This window comes from Macrotis lagotis, chromosome X (genome assembly GCF_037893015.1).
Source record: "Macrotis lagotis isolate mMagLag1 chromosome X, bilby.v1.9.chrom.fasta, whole genome shotgun sequence".
NCBI classification, from domain to species: Eukaryota; Metazoa; Chordata; class Mammalia; order Peramelemorphia; family Peramelidae; genus Macrotis; species Macrotis lagotis.
Window position 1 is genome coordinate 497,304,396 of NC_133666.1, and position 19,036 is coordinate 497,323,431.

The 19,036-nt window shown below is 33.1% G+C and overlaps 1 protein-coding gene across 1 annotated transcript in view; it reads left to right on the plus strand.

Annotated features, from left to right (window-relative positions):
* ZNF236 (zinc finger protein 236) overlaps window positions 1-19,036 on the plus strand; it is a 222,667-nt gene that overhangs the window by 137,520 nt on the left and 66,111 nt on the right. The window contains 4 exon segments of the mRNA XM_074202830.1: window positions 3,742-3,890; window positions 10,459-10,562; window positions 13,386-13,537; window positions 16,082-16,291. Of these exon segments, the coding sequence (XP_074058931.1) occupies window positions 3,742-3,890; window positions 10,459-10,562; window positions 13,386-13,537; window positions 16,082-16,291 (615 nt within the window).

Genomic DNA, 19,036 nt, shown 5'->3' on the forward strand with positions numbered 1-19,036 from the left:
AAATTGTGAGCCCCTTTAGTAAATTCAATTTTTCATAAAACCTCTTTTTAAAAATATCAGTTTTCTTCTGGAGACATTATTTGGCTATAAGTTATGGGATACTGCTGTTGTTGAATAGTTAAAAGATGAGGAGTCCTCACAGGGCAATGTACAGGCATGGGTGGGGTGGCATTAAGTAGACTCTAGCATAAATAAGAAACTATAAAGAAAAAACCAGAGTAAAAAATGTCACCTGAAAAATGTATTAGTAAAAAAGATGAACTAATTGTTTAGGAAAAACAAGATGTAGGTCAGTTGCATGTTCATCTGTTATGTTAAGAGAAATGTGGAACAATAGCACTTCCTCATCCCACTTACCTCACTGCCCCAGAGATACATGTTGTATGAATCCTTTCACAGGAAATTATGAATATACATCTGTGCTATAGGTAAATATAGCTAACTTGCAATTTGTAATATTTGTGGGAATACCTATATGGATGAGAATATAAATCTGAGTATTTTTCTTTGCCCCCTCCTCACATGCTCTCCTCTTCCCCCTCTACTCCCATCCCAGAGACCAGATGTATTAGATTTTGTAATACATCTTGTACAAATATGTAGATATGTGTCATTTAGCATATTATTTCCATTATATTGAATCATAACTAGTCATTTCATTGATAAATTATTCTCAATCTTTCAGCATTATTAGTTTGTACAGTAGTACTGTCATTATATATAAATTGCTGTCCTGGTCCTGCTCACTTCACTTTGTATCAGTTCATACAAGTTTTACAGGGTTTCTCTGAAAACTCCTTTTGTTATTTCTTATGGTTGAATAATATTTAATTATATTCATATATCATTTTTTTTCAGCCATTCTCCACAAAAGCTGTCATAAATATATTTTTGTAAATATTGGGTCCTCTTGTTCAGTCTTTGACCTTTTTGGAAGGGGGTGGTATAAATCTAATATGATTATATCTGGGTCAGTGAATATACCCAGTTTATTCACTTGGGGCATATTACCAAGTTACTTTGCAGAATGGCAGTACCAATTTATAGCTGCACTAACCTCAAATTAATGTATCTGTTTTCCCATAGCCCTTCCAATATTTATCATTTGCCATTTTTATCAACTTTTTATCTACTTTGCCAAGCTCATCTGTCATAGGGCCTCCAAGGTGCTTTATTTTGATTGGGAAAATTTTTTTTCATATAACTGAATTCTTTTTCTGCTCATTTTCATTTATTTTCCTTCATTTGATCCTCATGTTTATTCCCTTCTTGAGATTCTGCTCTTTTAGCAAAGTGTGATTTCATTAAGGTCAAATCAAATGTTTTTGTATTCTAGGTCTATAGATTTAGAACTGAAAGAAACATTAGAAATTAATCTAGCCATGTTATTTTATAGCTGAGAAAAATGAATTCTAGATAAATATCAAATAGATGGTAAGAGGCATGGTTGGAATTTGAACCCTAGTGTCATAACTTCAAATTCATTGTTCTTTACACTGTATCACATTTTGTTCTTACTTTCTTTATGGAATTTGACAATTAGTATGCCACAACTGATTTTGGTCATTCCCATTTTATTGGATATTTCATTTCCTTGATTTTTTTCCCCTTTTCTGGGAGTGTGGGAGAGTGTAATGATAATGTTTCAGGGAACATCTTGGGAGCATAAATTTTTTTGAAATAACCTGTACACTTTCATGGTATTTTCTTAGCATGGAATTACTGGATAGAAAGATAAACTTATTTTCTTAATCATTTACTACATATGATGTCTTCCAAAGTGATTCTACCAGTTACATCACGATCCAGTTTCTCCACAATCCTACCACTGCTGATTTTAATTATTTTCACCAACTTGGTGTGTGGGAAGGTTCTGTCTGACAATTGTTTTAATTTATATTTCTTTAGTTATTATTGAAGATAAGAATTCTTATATACCTTTAAAATTTGTATTTCTTCTCCTGAAAATTGTCTATTCATTTCCTTTGATCATCAATCTATTGTGAATTAGGAGTTAACACTGACTTTTTAACTGTTCCTTAAGTATTAATGATGTATCTTTTGCCATATTTTCCTTAACATTATTTTTCTTTTAATTATTTCTTTAGATTCTCAAATCTTTTTATTTTAACATTGATCTTGATATCTCAGTCTATTCCTTAGAATTGTTGAAATTAAAAAAAATTATTTATTTTAGGTTATGGGGTTAAGTGACTTGCCCAAGGTCACACAGCTAGGCAATTATTAAGTAATCAAGGCCAGATTTGAACTTAGTTCCTCTTGACTCCAGGGTCAGTGCTCCGGTCAGTGCTCCATCCATTGCGCCATCTAGTTGCCCTTAATTGTTGAAATTTTTAAAAAGTATCCTTTCTAGCAATGAGATAAATATTTCATTCCATTAAAAAATTTTGTAGAAATTTTAAAAAAATATCTATGATACTATCATGTGGAATTTAAGGTATGACATTGTAGGTCCAAACTCCTTTCCAATTAGATTGACAAGCAATTTTTCTATTTTTAGGTCAAATGAAATATCATTTCTTCAATTTTTATTTGTAAAGATTTGTCAAGTGTAATAGTTTGTGCATATTTACATTTATATATAACTTTTATTTTATTGATCTAGTTCTCTATTTTTTACATATTTACATTTATATATAACTATTTTATTTTATTGATCTAGTTCTCTATTTTTTGCTTAGCACTAGACAGCTTTTATAATGATCACTTTGTAATGTTAAATCCAAGTCTGTAAGACTCTCATCATCAGTTTGTCTTTAGTTTACCATCTTCTTGTTTCCATCCCAGGGTATCTTCTACTTCATTAACTCTTTTATTTTATCTATAATTATCTCCCTCACTCTAGAAGGTGGCTTCATTTATGAACCTTGATTCTTATTTTTGAGTCACTGATTCCTTATAGGCTCCTTTGTCCTTAGTTTCTCTTTGCTGTCTTCTAATGCATCAACATCCCAGTGAAAATCCATTAACCACAAATTGAGGGGTTTCTCTGATGGCACACAATATCAGGACCCCTAACTTTTATTCTCTTCTTTATAAAGTGTCTTGTTCCCTTCAAGTGCTAGCAAGTTCCCCATGGTTCCCTAATGTTTTGTTCTTCATTCTCGAAGAAGACCATGACATCAGGGAGGTGATGGCATGACAAGCACATGGATTGGACTTGAGTGAAGGAGTGCTGTGCTAAGTCACCAGCCTCACTTTCTCCTTCAGAGCCATCTGGGTCCAGTGACCAGCTGTGGATCAGAATGACTGGAGATGGCCCTGGATGAGAGGCAATCAGGGTTAAGTGACCTGCCCAAGGTTACACAGCTTGTAAGTGTCAGAGGCTGGATTCAAACTCCAGTCCTCCTGAGTCTAAGGCCAGTGCTCTATCCCATTGCATCATCTAGCTATCAGTGGTTCCCTATTTTAATATTAGAGATCTGTAAAATGTAGATTTTTGAGTTTATACGATCCACATTTTGTAGCATAGAAACATTACATTTTTTTATTGTTTATATAAAACTATCTCCTGCAATAGTGTTTCCTCTAGATTAATATCTTATTCTAAGACCAATTTAGAAATGTAGATGGTTTATCTTTTAAAAAAACTCTTAAAATAGCATATATATATATATATTTATATGATATATATTTTAAAAAGATAAGCATTATTTTGTACATCTAGAAACTGAGGACTGGGGAGATTATTTGGACCACCTCTTTTTTAATTTGTTACAGGTTTTGCTGTGACTGATACGTATAATCAGAATCAATTTCCACCTGTCCAGCAACTGCAAGATTCCAGCACACTAGAATCTCAGGCTCTTTCAACCAGTTTCCATCAACAGAACCTGCTTCAAGTTCCTAATGCAGACACTATTAATGTAGTGAGTATTTATTGAAAAATAACTTATGACTAATAAAAGAAATTAATTTTTTCTTCTATATATTCTAGATTATTTTCCCCCCAAATTTTGGTTGAGTCAGACAAGGCCAAAGAAAAATAATTAAAGAAACAGAGAAAACTTACTGCTAAAAACCTGATTGTATCACTTGTGAAATTTTTGAAATGTTTACGTTATAAAGGTGTTTTTGTTTATCTTAAATTTGTAAAAATCATTTGGATTTTCTCCTAAATATGTCAATACCTTGATATTGCAATCACTTCTTGATTTTAAACTAGGTCTGGCAACCTTTTAATGGGTCATAGATCTAGGCCTGGAAAGGACCTCAGTACTAATCAAATCCAAGCATGAAGTAATAAGAGTCTGGAGTAAGTGACCTCTCAGGAATCACACTGTATGTAAAATTCTGTCATAGGATTTGAACACTGACCTTTCTAATTTCCAAGGCATGGGGCGACTAGGTGGAGCAGTGGATAGAGCACTGGCCCTGAGGAAGACCTGAGTTCAAATCTGGCCTCAGACACTTACTAATTACCTTAACTGTGTGGCCTTGGGCAAGCCACTTAACCCCATTTTCCTTGCAAAATTCTGAAAAAAAAGAAAAAAAATCTAATTTCCAAGGCAAAATGTTTTATCTGTCTTATGCTATATATTATGTTATCTAGGCAAAAAACTCCAGAAATAAATCTTGCTTTCAGTAATTGTTCTAAAGACAGTATCATAGAATTAGAAAGAAAAACATATTGAAGAAATAATCTTGTTAGTATTTTTTGTGTAACTTCTGTAGAGGATGAGTTCTTTGGTTTATTTTCCCTTGGAACCTTGGAGGGATTTCAATGCTCAGTATATGTGATATCATCTGTTTTAAGTTAACTTTATTTTTTTATGTTGTGGTAAGATGCACAATATAAGAATAAAAATTTGAAGATGTGTGTATGTATGTATGTATCTATCTAAATACATATGTATATATTCACACTTGTGGAAATAACAAATAATGAAGTTGTAATAGATGCCTTAGCACCCAAGATTTAATTTGTGCTCATGCACAGTAAACATTGATTGATTAATCACCTAAAAATAATAGATTTGGTATATATATATATATATATATATATATATATATATATCACAAAATTTGTAGTGAAACTATTTTCTTTAGTTAAGGAAGAGACAGATTATAGATAGATTATAGCCCTTGAATATGACTTATCTGTCTTCATCATGTTGACCTTCTTAGCTCTTATTCTGAATTTGGAATTTTTCAGGGATGTCCTATGTTGCTGAACATTTCTATCAATCTTGGACAAAAGAACTGATGAAAATCTGTCACATTTTCAAATACAGAATTAGGAAGGATGACTAATTTACTGGATGACTGAACCCAAAACATTTTTGATATCTAGGACATTGGGCTGAATCAGATAAATGAAATGGGAATAAATCTTATACTAGGGTTCAGAGACCCTGACTTTACAAGTACAAGGTGAAAGAGACATGATTTGTCTGAAAAAGATGTAGGGACTTATATGATCTTCAAGTTCAAATGTATAGGATGACAATCTGAAAATAGATGTCATCCTGGCCTCATTAAAAGAAGCATATTCTGGGGTGGATAGGTGGCACAGTGGATAAAGCACCGACCCTAGAGTTAGGAGTACCTGGGTTCAAATCCGGTCTCAGACACTTAATAATTATCTAGCTGTGTGGCCTTGGGCAAGCCACTTAACCCCATTTACTTTGCAGAAAAAAGAACCCCTGTTAAAAAAAAAAGAAGCATATTCTGCTCTATAATGAGATAGTAGTCGTACTATAATTTATCCTATTATATTCAAAACATTGACTGCCAGTGTTGAGAAAGTACATTGATAAAAAAATTTCTAGAGAAGGATGAATGGAGTGGTGAAGAGTTTTTATTTAAGGATATATAAGATTGTTTGAAGGAACTGGGTAAAGCCTGAAGAAGAGAAGCTGGTAGACATGAGAGCTTTTTTCAGATGTTTGGTGATTAGCATCTGAAAAAATCTATAAGATTTCTTCTTTTTGGATACAGAGAAAAGAAATAAAGCAATGAGTAAGAGTAAGAATTAAATCATTTTTGATTGATGCAAAAAAAATTCTTAACAAGCTATCTGAAAGCAAATGAATCATATCAGGCCTGCCTTAATGTAACTCTTTGAGAATAACATCATGTCTACTTTATATCAGGCAAGCCAGGTGATGTAGGCTATTTGGATCTGTAGTCAGGAAGACTCATTGTCTGAATTGAAATCCATTTTGAACCATTTATTAGCTGAGTGACCCCGAGCAAGCCTCTTAAGCCTGATGGCCTCCGTTTCTTCATTTGTAAAATGAGCTGGAGAGGGAAATGGCAAACCATTCCAGTGTCTTTGCCAAGAAAACCCCAAATGGGTTCACAAAGACTTGGACCTGACTGAAACATGACTTAACATTAACAAGTACTTTTATATCTCCCTGTGCTCAGAATAGTACTTTTACCATAAATGTTTAATGAATCTTTTGACATACAGTTCTTTTTGAGGTGAAGTCCATGAAAGAAAAGATTATTTCCAGGTGGTGACACCCTGGAAGAAAAGAGAACTGAAAAGAGTATTTAGATAAAAATCAAAGAAGTAAAAAGGGAAGCCAAATAATTATTTTAAATTTCAAGTCACCTTCACAGAACAAAGAAGTAAATTGGAAGTTCAGGAAACAGAATGCAAATGGGCGTAGGCTAGTAATGATGGGGACATCTTTAGTTATCTTGATACCTGCTGGATCTCTTTCTGTCAGAAGCACAGCAGTTTATAATTTATTGTACTGTGTTATTGATAAGTGATGCTTTTATTCTTTAAAGGTAGAGGAACTAAAAAGGGGAAATTCTCTTCTGTAATTGATATTCATCAATAAAGAGAAACTAGTTTTTAGGATAGAAATATTGGGAATCTTAGTTGAAATTGAACTTGTCATCTTAGATTTTGCAATAAAGGAGAAAAAAAATTCCTGCCATAGTCTAATACTCACCCTTGAATTATGGAGGATGGATTTCAGAGTATTAAGAGAAAGGATAGGCATAATTCCACAGCCTGAATTTCTACAAGGAAAATCAGCTTACGAGGGAGAAAACTCTTGACAAGTAAATTCTGAAGACAGAGAAACATTTTCAAAGATGAAGAAAAAAGGAAAATTGTACAGAATGCCTTATATAAAGGGAAGTCATGACTCAACTGATTTTTTTAAGAATATATGTTCAGAAAAAGAGAGCAAGGGTAGGTACATAACTGAATGAATTAGATAGTATGACTTGTTTCCAAAGGAATATTAGGGGTTCCTCCAGAGATAGTGCTAAACTTTTAATAGAATTTATCACCAGACATATTATCATTGGCTGCCCTTTAGTACCACTACTAACAAAATAAGATTTTACAAAATGCTAGATAATAGAATTATCCACCTTTAAACAGATAAAATGAGAAAATTAACAGAAATCAGTATCTATTATGTTCTGAGACAGACTTTTGTGTGTCTTTTTACAATAAGGATTACAGCAGAGTTGGCAATTTTTCTAACATGATCAGTAGTAGAATTATGATTTCCTTTTTTGAGGAACAGAAAATTCTGAATGTATTTAAGACACAAGTACAGAGGCAAAAAAAGGATGTGATATTGTAGAATATTAAAAGGAAAATAAAAAGAACAATGAGTACTAAAGCTAAGTTGAAGGGTGAGGGAGGGAGTGCAGGGAAGGATATACTTGGCCTGATAACTTCTTCATCCATCATATTTCCCACATTTTCTTTCCTAACCTATTTCTATCTCAAGTTTTGTAAAGATTAGTATCTAGTAAAAGATAGTAGTGATCACAAAAAGCTAACCCACCATAAAATTTACCTAATTAACTTTATTTCCTTTTTGAGCATCATTTACTAAACTGATAGATTAGAGAGATTTTACAGCTATGATGTACCTTCATTTTAGGAAAGAATTTCATAAAATATCTGTGCTAATTCTTTGGAAAAGTTGAAGAAATAAGGTTAGGTGATAGTATATTCAATGACTAGTTCTTAAAAATAGGTGAATAATTTAATATCCACTTTAAAGGTCTCCAGTGACATTTCCCCCTGGCAAACTTATCACAAATGGCACTAAACTGGAAGAGCCACCTCACTCTGTAACAGTCAGGATCTAAAAAGAACTTGATGGACTAGAATGTTGGACTGCTCTACTAAGATGAAATTTAGTAGGGCTAAATGTAAAGTCTTAAAACCTGGGTACCTAAAAAAATTGATAGTAAAATATAAATGGCATATCTGAATGGTTACAGATACAGATACAAAAGTATCTGAAAATTTTAGAGGACTAAAAACTCATATAAGTCACACATTCTCGGCAGTCAAGAGGAGAGTTTAAGAGGCTCAAGTTGGCTTTTGACCCAGGATTTGCACTCAAATACAGGATTTTCCACACTATATTAAGCTTACACTTGAAATAAGCCTTTAATATCTGTTCTTTCTCTCCTCAGTCATATTCCAAAAAAGATAAGGGGTAAAAAAAAACAACAACAACAACTCAAAACCCTTTCCTTTTGCTAGAAAAGTTTTCAGGAAATTATATTTGAGTTGGGATGTGAAGGATGGGTAGAGTTTTAAGAGGCAGGAACAAGAATAGGTATGGGAGTGGTTTGAGACATTCTAGGGATGGAGAATTATTAGCAAAGATAAAGTTTGGAATGTGTTCCTAGAAAGCAAATTTTAATCTAATTGAATTGTACTTGAAATAGAGAAGTGTTAGATAAAGGTAGAGAGTAAGGCTGTAATCAGATTTAAATAGCCTTAGGCTTAACTAAGGAGTTGGGATTTTGTTCCTTTTAGGGGGAATCATGGAATATCTTGAGTAAAAGCTTAAAGTAATCATATTTAGATAAAGAAGATTAATCTGGAAGCATATAAAGAAGTACATTTGAATGCAAGCAAAATCAGGAATAGGTAGACTAAAAGCTATTGAAATAGTTTTAGTTTTAGGTAATAAAAAATCTGGATTAAGATATCATTAGTGGTAATAGAAGACTCAGAATGAGGAGTTTTGCATAATTTGGAAATTGACTATATGTGTGTGTGTGTGTGTATACATACATACATATACATATATATATATGGAATTGATGCAAACTTTTTCAGAATGTGGAAATTTAAGTCTGGAGTTCTTAATCTGCTGGGGATTCTAAACTGGGGAAGTCTGTAGAGCTTCTTAAATAGAAGTTAAGAAAGAAAATGTTTAACCTTGTCATTCTCATACTCTCATTAAAAAAGTAGAAGAGGGTAAATTTGGAGGAGGGGGAAATGGAGGAGAGGAAAGCCAAGTAGCATGAATAGATCAGGGAGGCTTTGGAGAGGTAGAAAGAAACAAGACACTTTGGAGTCAAAGGTTTATAAAAAAAAAAAAAGGAAGATGGTAATGCTAGTAAATAGGCCCTGGGCAGATATGAAGGATTTGAACTGAAAAAAGGTATCTGGATTTGGTTGTTAAATCTACTGATGACTTCTGAGACATTAATTTTAATAGAGTGGTAGAATGATGCTATTTCAAAAGAGTGAGTGAAGAATTAGAGTACAGGCAATGAATATAAACTTTGTCAATAAAGTTTGTCAATGAAGAGTAGGAATGAAATGTGATAAGAAGTGGATAGGTGGTTTTGTTACATTTTGTTTTATGATAGGGAAGACTTGAGCATATTTTGTAGGTAGGTAGGAGCCAGTGTTAAAAGAGGTGGATATATTTGCTTTAGCAAGAACTGTAGATAATCATTCATTTGAGACAGAAGGAAAAAGAAAGGTCAAATCAGAGTTCTAAAGTTTGGAGGGTGAGAAGGAAATTTAGAATGCACAAGTCAGATGTGTTTAGTCTTCTTAATAAAATTAAGTATTAGATTATACACTATAATGAGGTACAGATTTGAACAATCTGAGCTTGATAAAATAAAAGATTTGAAGTGGTTACTGTGAGAAATGCATTCCAAGTTGCAAATAACTTTTTTTCTTTTTTGGTGGGGAGGGGTATGCAACCTGTTTGTAAGTTGTATACTGCCAGCTCAAATTGCCATTTTATGGAGTTTTCTAAAATAATTCTGGGTTTTTTTTGCTTTTGTTCTAGGATATGACACAGATCTCAAGACACCGGGCTTGTGTCTCTTGAATTTCTTCTCTTCAGTTCTTATGGGAGCCAAGAAAATATTAAAAATCAGTCTTATCTAGCATAGGCACAATACAGCTTGAGGCATATAAGAGGAATAATCTTAATATTAAAATTGTATGGCTTCATAGATTCATTTACATGTTTTTAGGTGTTTTAATTTTCCTTCAAAGGCTCCTAAGTTTAAAACTTGAAAACCTCTCTAAGTATCTTAACCTTTCATATCTGAGAAAATTTAGATCCAGTGGTATTAAATAACTCACCCTGGGGGCATTCAAATAGTAAATATTATACTGGTAGTTAAGTGACTTGTTTTTTTTTTTATTTTGTCTCACGATAATCTGAATCTTTTTAATTTTAGACAACTCGTTTGATTCAAGAACATTCACAAGAAGAACTGGAACTACAAACTCAGCGACCCCAGTTTCTTGAGGAGAGTGAGGATCAAATTCGACGGGCCTACAGGTATACCTATAGCTATTTTCTCTACTCAAATAATTGTTTAATTGGGATGTGTTTGGAGACAAAATATATTGTGTCTTTTTCTGAGGATCCAGTTATTCACAGCAATGTGTGTGCCTGTGTGAGTGAGAGAGATACTTAAAATTAAATCCCCTTACATCAGACATACAAATAGAGACACAGACACATACATAGATAGGTACAGACACACAGAGACAGAGACACAGACACACATACAGATACACACACTCTCTTCTCTCCTCTCTCTCTCTCTCTCTCTCTCTCTCTCTCTCCAGTCTGGTCTTGAAGACAATGACAAGCTTCCCTCTTCTTACTGACATTGGTTCTGAAAAGTTGGAAAGCCTGTCACCAGTAGGTTGGCCATGAGCAACAAAGTTGGATATGAAGGAGGAAGGAAGGGACTAAGAGTTTTCTGTAGAACCTAGTCTTGCTGTATACTATGCTGAGCACTTTTTAAAAAACAGGTATTATTTTATTCGATTCTCATAGTCCTCTTGTGAGGCAGGTGTTATTGCCCCCATTTTACATTTGAGGAAACTGAGGCAATCAGGTTAAGTGACTTAACAAGGATCACACAGCTTGGAACTGGATTTTAATTCAAGTTTTCCTGATCTGATTGTGTGTGTGTGTGTGTGTGTGTGTGTGTGTGTGTGTGTGTGTCTGTGTCTGTCAGTCAAGGTGGAGGTGGAGGAGGGGGAGCACATATATTTAGATATCTGTAGATGTGGTGAGATGATGAAATATGTGACCTTCAAAAATTTATAATTTATAATTATTTGACCAGACCTATAATTTCCTTTCCTCTTCCCGTCCTTTTTCTTTTCCCTCCTGGGTGGTGTAGTGGAGAACTTGCTAGTCAGTATGACCTGAATTCAAGTCCAAACTCAGAAGCTTACTAGTTGGATGACTCTGGCATTTATTTGTTGTCTACTTTAGTTTGCCCATCTATAAAATGAGAATATAATAATACCTGTTTCCCATGGCTGTTGTGAGGATCAAATGAGATATTTATTTGTTTTATATTTTAATAAGGTACTTTACAAACCTTCAAGTGCTATAGAAATGCTAGTTGATATGGTGGTGATGATGATGACGATGATGACGATGATGATGATGATGACTGGGTCTACCTATCTTGCTCAGGCTGGACATGTAAGGACTACTAGCAGAATTGTCTCACTCTGATCAGTATGAAAGATACACCCGCTCCATTTCCAATCTAGATTGTTTCACTTTTCTTTTGGCAATCTAATGACCCCCAACTCCCAGGGGCTCACCATATTAATGACTAGCTTATTTTGGTCATTCAGCCTAATTTAGCTCAGAACTCTGACTCAGATATGTAATTTCATTGTTGTAATGAAGAAACCTTTTCTAACAAGAATACTTCTCAGAAATTTAGGCTCAGAAAAATTGCCTGGGAAACAATAAATTGTAACTCATGTGTGTGTGTGTGTATACATCCATCTATCCATGTATGTATACACACACATACATAGATATATACACACATATATGTACATATGTACATAGCTTTCTACACACACATACACACAGAGGTATATGCATTTTATACATGTATATGAAATTTATGTAGATACGAAAAATGGCATTCTATTGTGTTTTCTATAACATTGCCTAACCAAGGTCATGTCATTAGTATATTTTAGTCAAACATACATAGTTGTTGACTAACCACAGAGTGGTTGTCAGGTGGTCATCAGTAAAATGAGAGGGTACTTCAGCCTTACAGGTATAATTAATTGTACTGAGAACCAGGAAATTTGCTGTTATGATGTTGAGTACTATTTGTATATAAACACTATTCCTTTGGAAATGACTGTTTTCCATAATGTTGCTTTGCCTAATGTTATATTTTCTTAGAATTTATTAAACTGAATTCATCAGGGTAAGTTCCCTGTTGTTTTAGATTGATCTGTGCTTAATATAGTTTTTCATACTAAATAAACATTACTTTGAATATTAGGAGTATTATATTTGTGTATCTCTGTTATGAGCTTCAGTAAGGTACAGATAACATTTTGGTTAATAGATAATGATACAATATCCCATTGAAATTTAGAGCTGCATGAAAATAGTATTATATAATGACCATTAAGTAGAGTCTATTTTTATTTTTGTCTCTAGGTTCACATTTAAAAAACACTTGAATATATAATAAAATTATTAAATTAAAATATGTAATAATTGTAACTTATAAATAATTGTAAAATTTTAAAGTAATAATAAAATGCTTATTAAAACTTTAAAAACTCAACACATCAAATTGTGTTTTTTAAAAAAGCTTCAATTTTGTTAACTGTTTTATATTGCATTATTAATCAGTAATCTGTAAAACCAAGCTATCGTAATCATTAGAAAGCAGCGTTTATTGTTATGCAAAATATTATGTCCCTGAGGCAATATAATATTCTAAAGTTACTTGTGAATCTTTTTTATGACAAAGCATTTTATTTTATATGATCCAGGAATGTGGCATTCTGGTTAGTAAGGTATTGTTATTTGCAGTATACAAGATTAAACTATATTAAACATGACTTGATATAAACTATAATAGTAATCATGATTGCTAATTATATGTATATGTTAGAATTTTCTTGAAACTTTCATATATTTCTAACTTTAATAATAGGTTTTTAAGATTTAAATTTCATTTTCATTAAATTTCATTTTTTTAAATAAAATTTCATTTTATAAAATGTGGTAGTGTAGTATTTTTTTCACATTGCTCGTTTTAGTTTCATAAGCCTGGACAAGTATCAGTTCTTTATCTTTTCATTATAGATGTGAATATTGCAATAAAGGTTTTAAGAAATCCAGTCACTTAAAACAACACGTTCGATCACATACTGGTGAGAAGCCCTATAAATGCAAGCTCTGTGGACGTGGATTTGTTTCCTCAGGTGTTCTCAAGTCCCATGAAAAGACACATACAGGTAATGAAGTCTGATTTTTATTTGGAGTTGACTGTTATTATCATATTTTCTTCTTATACATCAAGCACATTCCTTTTTTTTCCTCTTACTTTTTGCTATTATAGCTTAATATATTGTTGCTTGGCATGTACTTTATATTTTATGTTTATTTGCTTCTCTATACTTAATAAATTATAACTTTTAAATATTGAAAAAATAATATTGTAGAAAATAATTCTTTTAAATCTTTTAATCTGCTAGCTTTTACATTTCGTGATATGCAAAACCCAATTCTGTAGAGAATTATAGAGCAAAATTTAATGTCAGCCTGTTACTTGAGGCAGACCCAGTCTTTGACTGTCCCTCAGACAAGGGAATTGCTACAGCATGGATTATGAAGACTTCATTTAGTAAGAGTGAAGCTCTGAGTATGTTGGCAATTCAGACTTCCAATAGGCTTGTATACTTGAGAATATGAAAAGAACACAGTGAAATTAGAACATTTTCTTATCCTGTCTTCTCCTAACCTCTTCTGTGATCTTAGGTATAACCACTTACCTCTTTACTTTTTCATCTGTGAATTAAAGGGTTTTGATATAAGTCATTTATTTGATCCTTTTCAACTCCATAAATATTTTGCATTTTAATGAGTTCTTACACATACAGCAACTCTGTGAGATGATGATGATGATGATGATGTTTGTGTTTGTCCATCATTCTCAAAGAGGATCATCACATCAGGGAACTGATGCCATGACAAGCATGTGAATCAAATTTGAGTGAGAGGAACTGTGCTAGGTCACCAGCCTCACTTTCTCTTCCAGAGCCATCTGGATCCAGTGACCAGATATGAATCAAGATGATTAGAGATGGGTCTGGAGGCAATTAGAATTCAGTGACTTGCCCAAAGTCATAGAGCCAGTAAGTGGCAAGTGTCTGAGGCCAGATCTGAACTCTTGTCCCCCTGACTCCAAGGTCAGTGCTCTATCCACTCGCCACCAAGCTGTCCTACCTCTGTGAGGTCAGATAGCAGATATCAGAACCTTTTTTTTTCCTAGAAGAAACTAATCTGGAGACACTAAATTACTTAACCAAGTTTGCCTAGTCTAGTGAGTAAAAAAGAGGCTTAAAAGCACAGAGTTTTTCCCCATTAAATATTTCTACTTATCATTTTAAAACATTCTGGACCTCCAGCAATATTGATCTGATATTGCCAAGGCAACTGCAGGCTGGACTTGAAATTCAATAAATCTAGAAGCTTTTTAGGTGTGAGTTAATTAAATGTCTGACCAAATATAACCCAAGAATGATGTTGTAAAGTATTTTATTTTATAAATTAGTGTAATATGTCCTTCAATTTCGAAGAAAACCATGATATCATATGATGCTATGACAAGCTCATGGATTGTGTGAGTGAGAGGGTCTTATGTTAAGTCACCAGTCTCACTTTCTCCTCCAGAACTACCTGGGACCAGTGGCTGGGTATGAATTAGGATAACTGGAGATGATCCTGGATACAAGGCAATCAGGGTTAAGTGACTTGCCCAAGGTCACACAGTAAGAGTCAAGTGTCTGAGGTGGGATTTGAACTCCTATCCTCCTGACTCCAAGTCTATTATTCTATCCACTGTACCACCTAGCTGCCCTAGAAAATTTTTAATTTAAAAGACAGTAAATAGAGTGTGAAGCTTGGAGTCAGGAAATCTGAGTTTAAATTCAACCTTAGATGCAGTAGCAGTGGGTGACCCTGGGTAAGTAACTGAAGCTCTGCCTGTTTTAATTCAACTGTAAAAGGGGGATAATAATAGTATCTACATTCTGGGGTTGTTGCAAAATGATCAGATAATATAATATATATAATATAATAATATAATAAAAGTATTCAACCTGTTGCTATATGGATAACTTGTTCCTTTCCCTTATTGAACTGTAAACCATTGCTTTGACCCACATGAAATGTGCTTATGTGAGCAGTTTATGAAAATGTTCCTTTCTGAAATATAGACATTAAATGGATAAGATATACACAATTAATCAAATTAGGGAATTTGAGGAAGAATTGCATCCTTTAAAGCTTAAAAGAGCCATATTTTAGTGCAGATAAAAGAAGTGCAACTCTATATAGTTGCATGGGTATTCCATGAGTAAATTTTTGAATGCATTATCGTCAAGAGATTGTCTAGATGGAAAATACAGTTTAAAATTGTTTTTAATGAAATTTTAATTAAAGTGCAACATAAATGTAATAGTACTGAGGAAAACTTAAGCTATTTGAGAGGTTTATTAACCTTGGATGTTGCTGTTCTGTCTATATCCCTTGGTACCTCTGTCAGTTATAGAATTATTGGAGTAGATAATACAAAGAATCTGATCTCTCAGTGGAATACTTATGTTTTTAAGACAACTCATTTCCTAGAAAAAAAAATGTAAGTAAAGCAACCAACCAATTTTTTTTTTTTTTTTTTTTTACTAATTTTTGTTTAGGAAGAGAATTGTGACTTTTAAACCTCCTGTGGTCTTTTCAGAGTAGCTGCATTGGTTTTGATAATATTGTTTTTGTTGCAGGCGTAAAAGCATTCAGCTGTAATATTTGTAATGCATCCTTCACTACTAATGGGAGTCTCACGAGACATATGGCAACTCACATGAGTATGAAGCCTTATAAGTGTCCCTTTTGTGAAGAGAGTTTTCGAACAACAGTTCACTGCAAAAAACATATGAAGAAGCATCAGACTGTCTCTTCTCCAGTAGCGAGTGCTGGAGAGGGAGGAGGAGGTGGTGAATTTTTTTCTAATTATAAAAATCTACTCATTTCTATATTGCTAGATTTTAACTGTTAACTGCTAATGTACTGTTAAAAATAAAACAAAAACATGCTGAAAATGTAAACTATTGTTTACATTTTTTTTTTGAGTTACAGCCATGTTTTTGGGGAGGTTTTTTTTTTTTGCGTGTGTTTTTGTCATTTAGATACAATTAAGTGGTACAGTGGATAGGCAATGTGAATCTTGAAGTCAGGAAGACCCGAATCTTTAACTCATACATCTGTTGACTAAATGACTCTGGAAAAAGTCTCTTAAACCTGTTTCATAGTTTCACATATGTAGCATAGGAATAAAATATTGGGGATAAAAATGGATAATAGTAGCAACTTGAGTCTTGTGAGGATCATGGGTTAAAGTGCTCTAAAAAACTATCCACTACTGGTATTATTTATTAATGAAGTCATAGAGATAGTAAAACTTTGAAAATGATTACCAAAGTAAAGCAGAGAAATGACATTGCCTTTCTATATTAAAAAGGACTTAACCTACACTCCATTGCATTTTTTTAACTTTTTTGTGGGTAGGAGAAGAAAAGGGACTTTTAGAATAAACTTGTTGAAGGTAAGGTTTAAAAAAGATTCTTTGTATTTCTATCACCCAGCTTATACTGGATACTTAGAAGATTAGAGTTCAAAAGAACCTCTGATGACACCTTTTAAATTATGACAATGCTTGCCATCATTTCTCATTCCATAAGTGCTCTGAGCTTTGAACCTACTATGAGCTATAGAGCTTAATTGTTTTCTCAACAATTACATTTTTTCCTTCTTGACCCAAAGATGCATTGAGTTTCTTAAAGGGATACCTGTTAGGCTTTTCCTAGCTTTTCATTGTGTACTTTTTCTTCCTCTGTACTATCTCACTTGATGATCTTGTCAGCTTTCATTGATTCAGTTATCCTCTCTGTGTTGATGATTTTCAAATTTATATATTCAGCTTTAAACTTTCAGTTATCATTGTTCATTTGTTTCAGTCATGTCTGATTGTTTGTTACTTCATATGGGGTTAGGGTTAATCCAGCTAGAAAGCTAGTCCTGGTCACACAACCTATAAGTGTCTGAGACTATTTTGGAACTCAAGAAGATGAGTTTTCCTGACTCCAAGCCTAGTATGCTATCTAGTTGGCTACTAACAACCACAGTAGCTTTCTAGTGATCTCTAATATTGCATCCTCAGTAACCTGTTAGATATCTTAAACTGAATGTTATGGAGTCATTTTGGACTCAAATATAATCTAAAACTGAATTCACATAATAGTTTATTTTCTTGGGTCGCTTTGAGGTATAGAAGTAGTCGTGGTATTGCCAGTCAAGGGAGATATGCACAACCCTTTAAGAATAGTTCCAAAATGTTCTTCAGAATGGTCTTACAACTCCACTAGCAATGCATTAGTGTTCCTGTTTTCCCATATCCTCTTCAGAATATATTACTTTACTTTTCTGTTATGATAGCCAGTCTAAAAGGTATTAGGTGGTACCTCAGTGTGTTTTAATTTGTATTTCTCTAATTTTTAATGATTTAGAGCATTTTTTTATATTACTTGATACCTTTGATTTCTTTGAAAACTGCCTTTACCAATCCTCTGACCATTTATCAGTTAGGAGTTTCTCTTATTTTTTAAATTAATTTTTATTAAAGATATTATTTGAGTTTTACAATTTTCCACCCAATCTTACTTCCCTCCTCCCCCACCCCCCACCCCACAGAAAGCAATCTGTCAGTCTTTACTTTGTTTCCATGTTGTACCTTGATCCAAATTGGGTGTGATGAGAGAGAAATCATATCCTTAAAGAAGAGAAGTCTAAGAGGTAACAAGATCAGACAAAAAGATATGTTTTTTTTTCTAAATTAAAGGGAATAGTAGTTTCTCTTATTTTTAATCATTTGACTTGGTTTCTTATACAGAGTTTCTTATACAAAGTTGTCTTTACCAGACAACTTTGCTGCAAAGATTTTTTTTTCTCTGTTAACTGTTTCCTTCCTATTAATTGCACTGATTTTTGCTTATACAAAAAATTTTTTGTTTTATATAATCATTTTTATCATCTCCAATCTTCTCTATCCCTTGTTTGGTCTCTATCCTTTGACCATTTATTCTTCCTCTATCCAGGGATAAGAGGAATTTCTTCCTTGTTCGAATCATGGACCAATTTTAAGCTTAGTTTGGTAGATGGTTTGAGATGTCTGTCTATGCCTGGCTTCTGCCACTGCTTTCTAGTTTTCCTAGCAGTTTTTGTCAAGATTGGGAATTCTTTTCCTAGTCACTTGGATATTTGGGTTTATCAAACTTGCAAATGGTTGGTCAATGAAATTTTTATGTAACACCAGATTATTTTGATAAATCATTGTAGTATAGTTTGAGATCTGACTGCTAGTACCTTCATTTTTCCCCCCATTGATTCTCTTGATAATTTTGACTTTTTTTGTGCCAGATAAATTTTGTTACTATTTTTCTTAGCTCTCTAAAGTAATTCTTTGATTGCTTGATAGTTATATCACTAAATGTCAGTTTTTCAAAATTTAAAAGTAAATTAAATTTGAATAGTCATTTTTATTATGTTGGCTTGATCTCTAAAGCTCAATTAGAATTTTGTCAGTTGCTTAGATCTGTCTTTATGGTGTGAAATGTGTTTTGGTTTCGTACATTTCCTTTGTGTGTCTTGGCAAGTTTTTTATGCTTTCTATAGTTATTTTA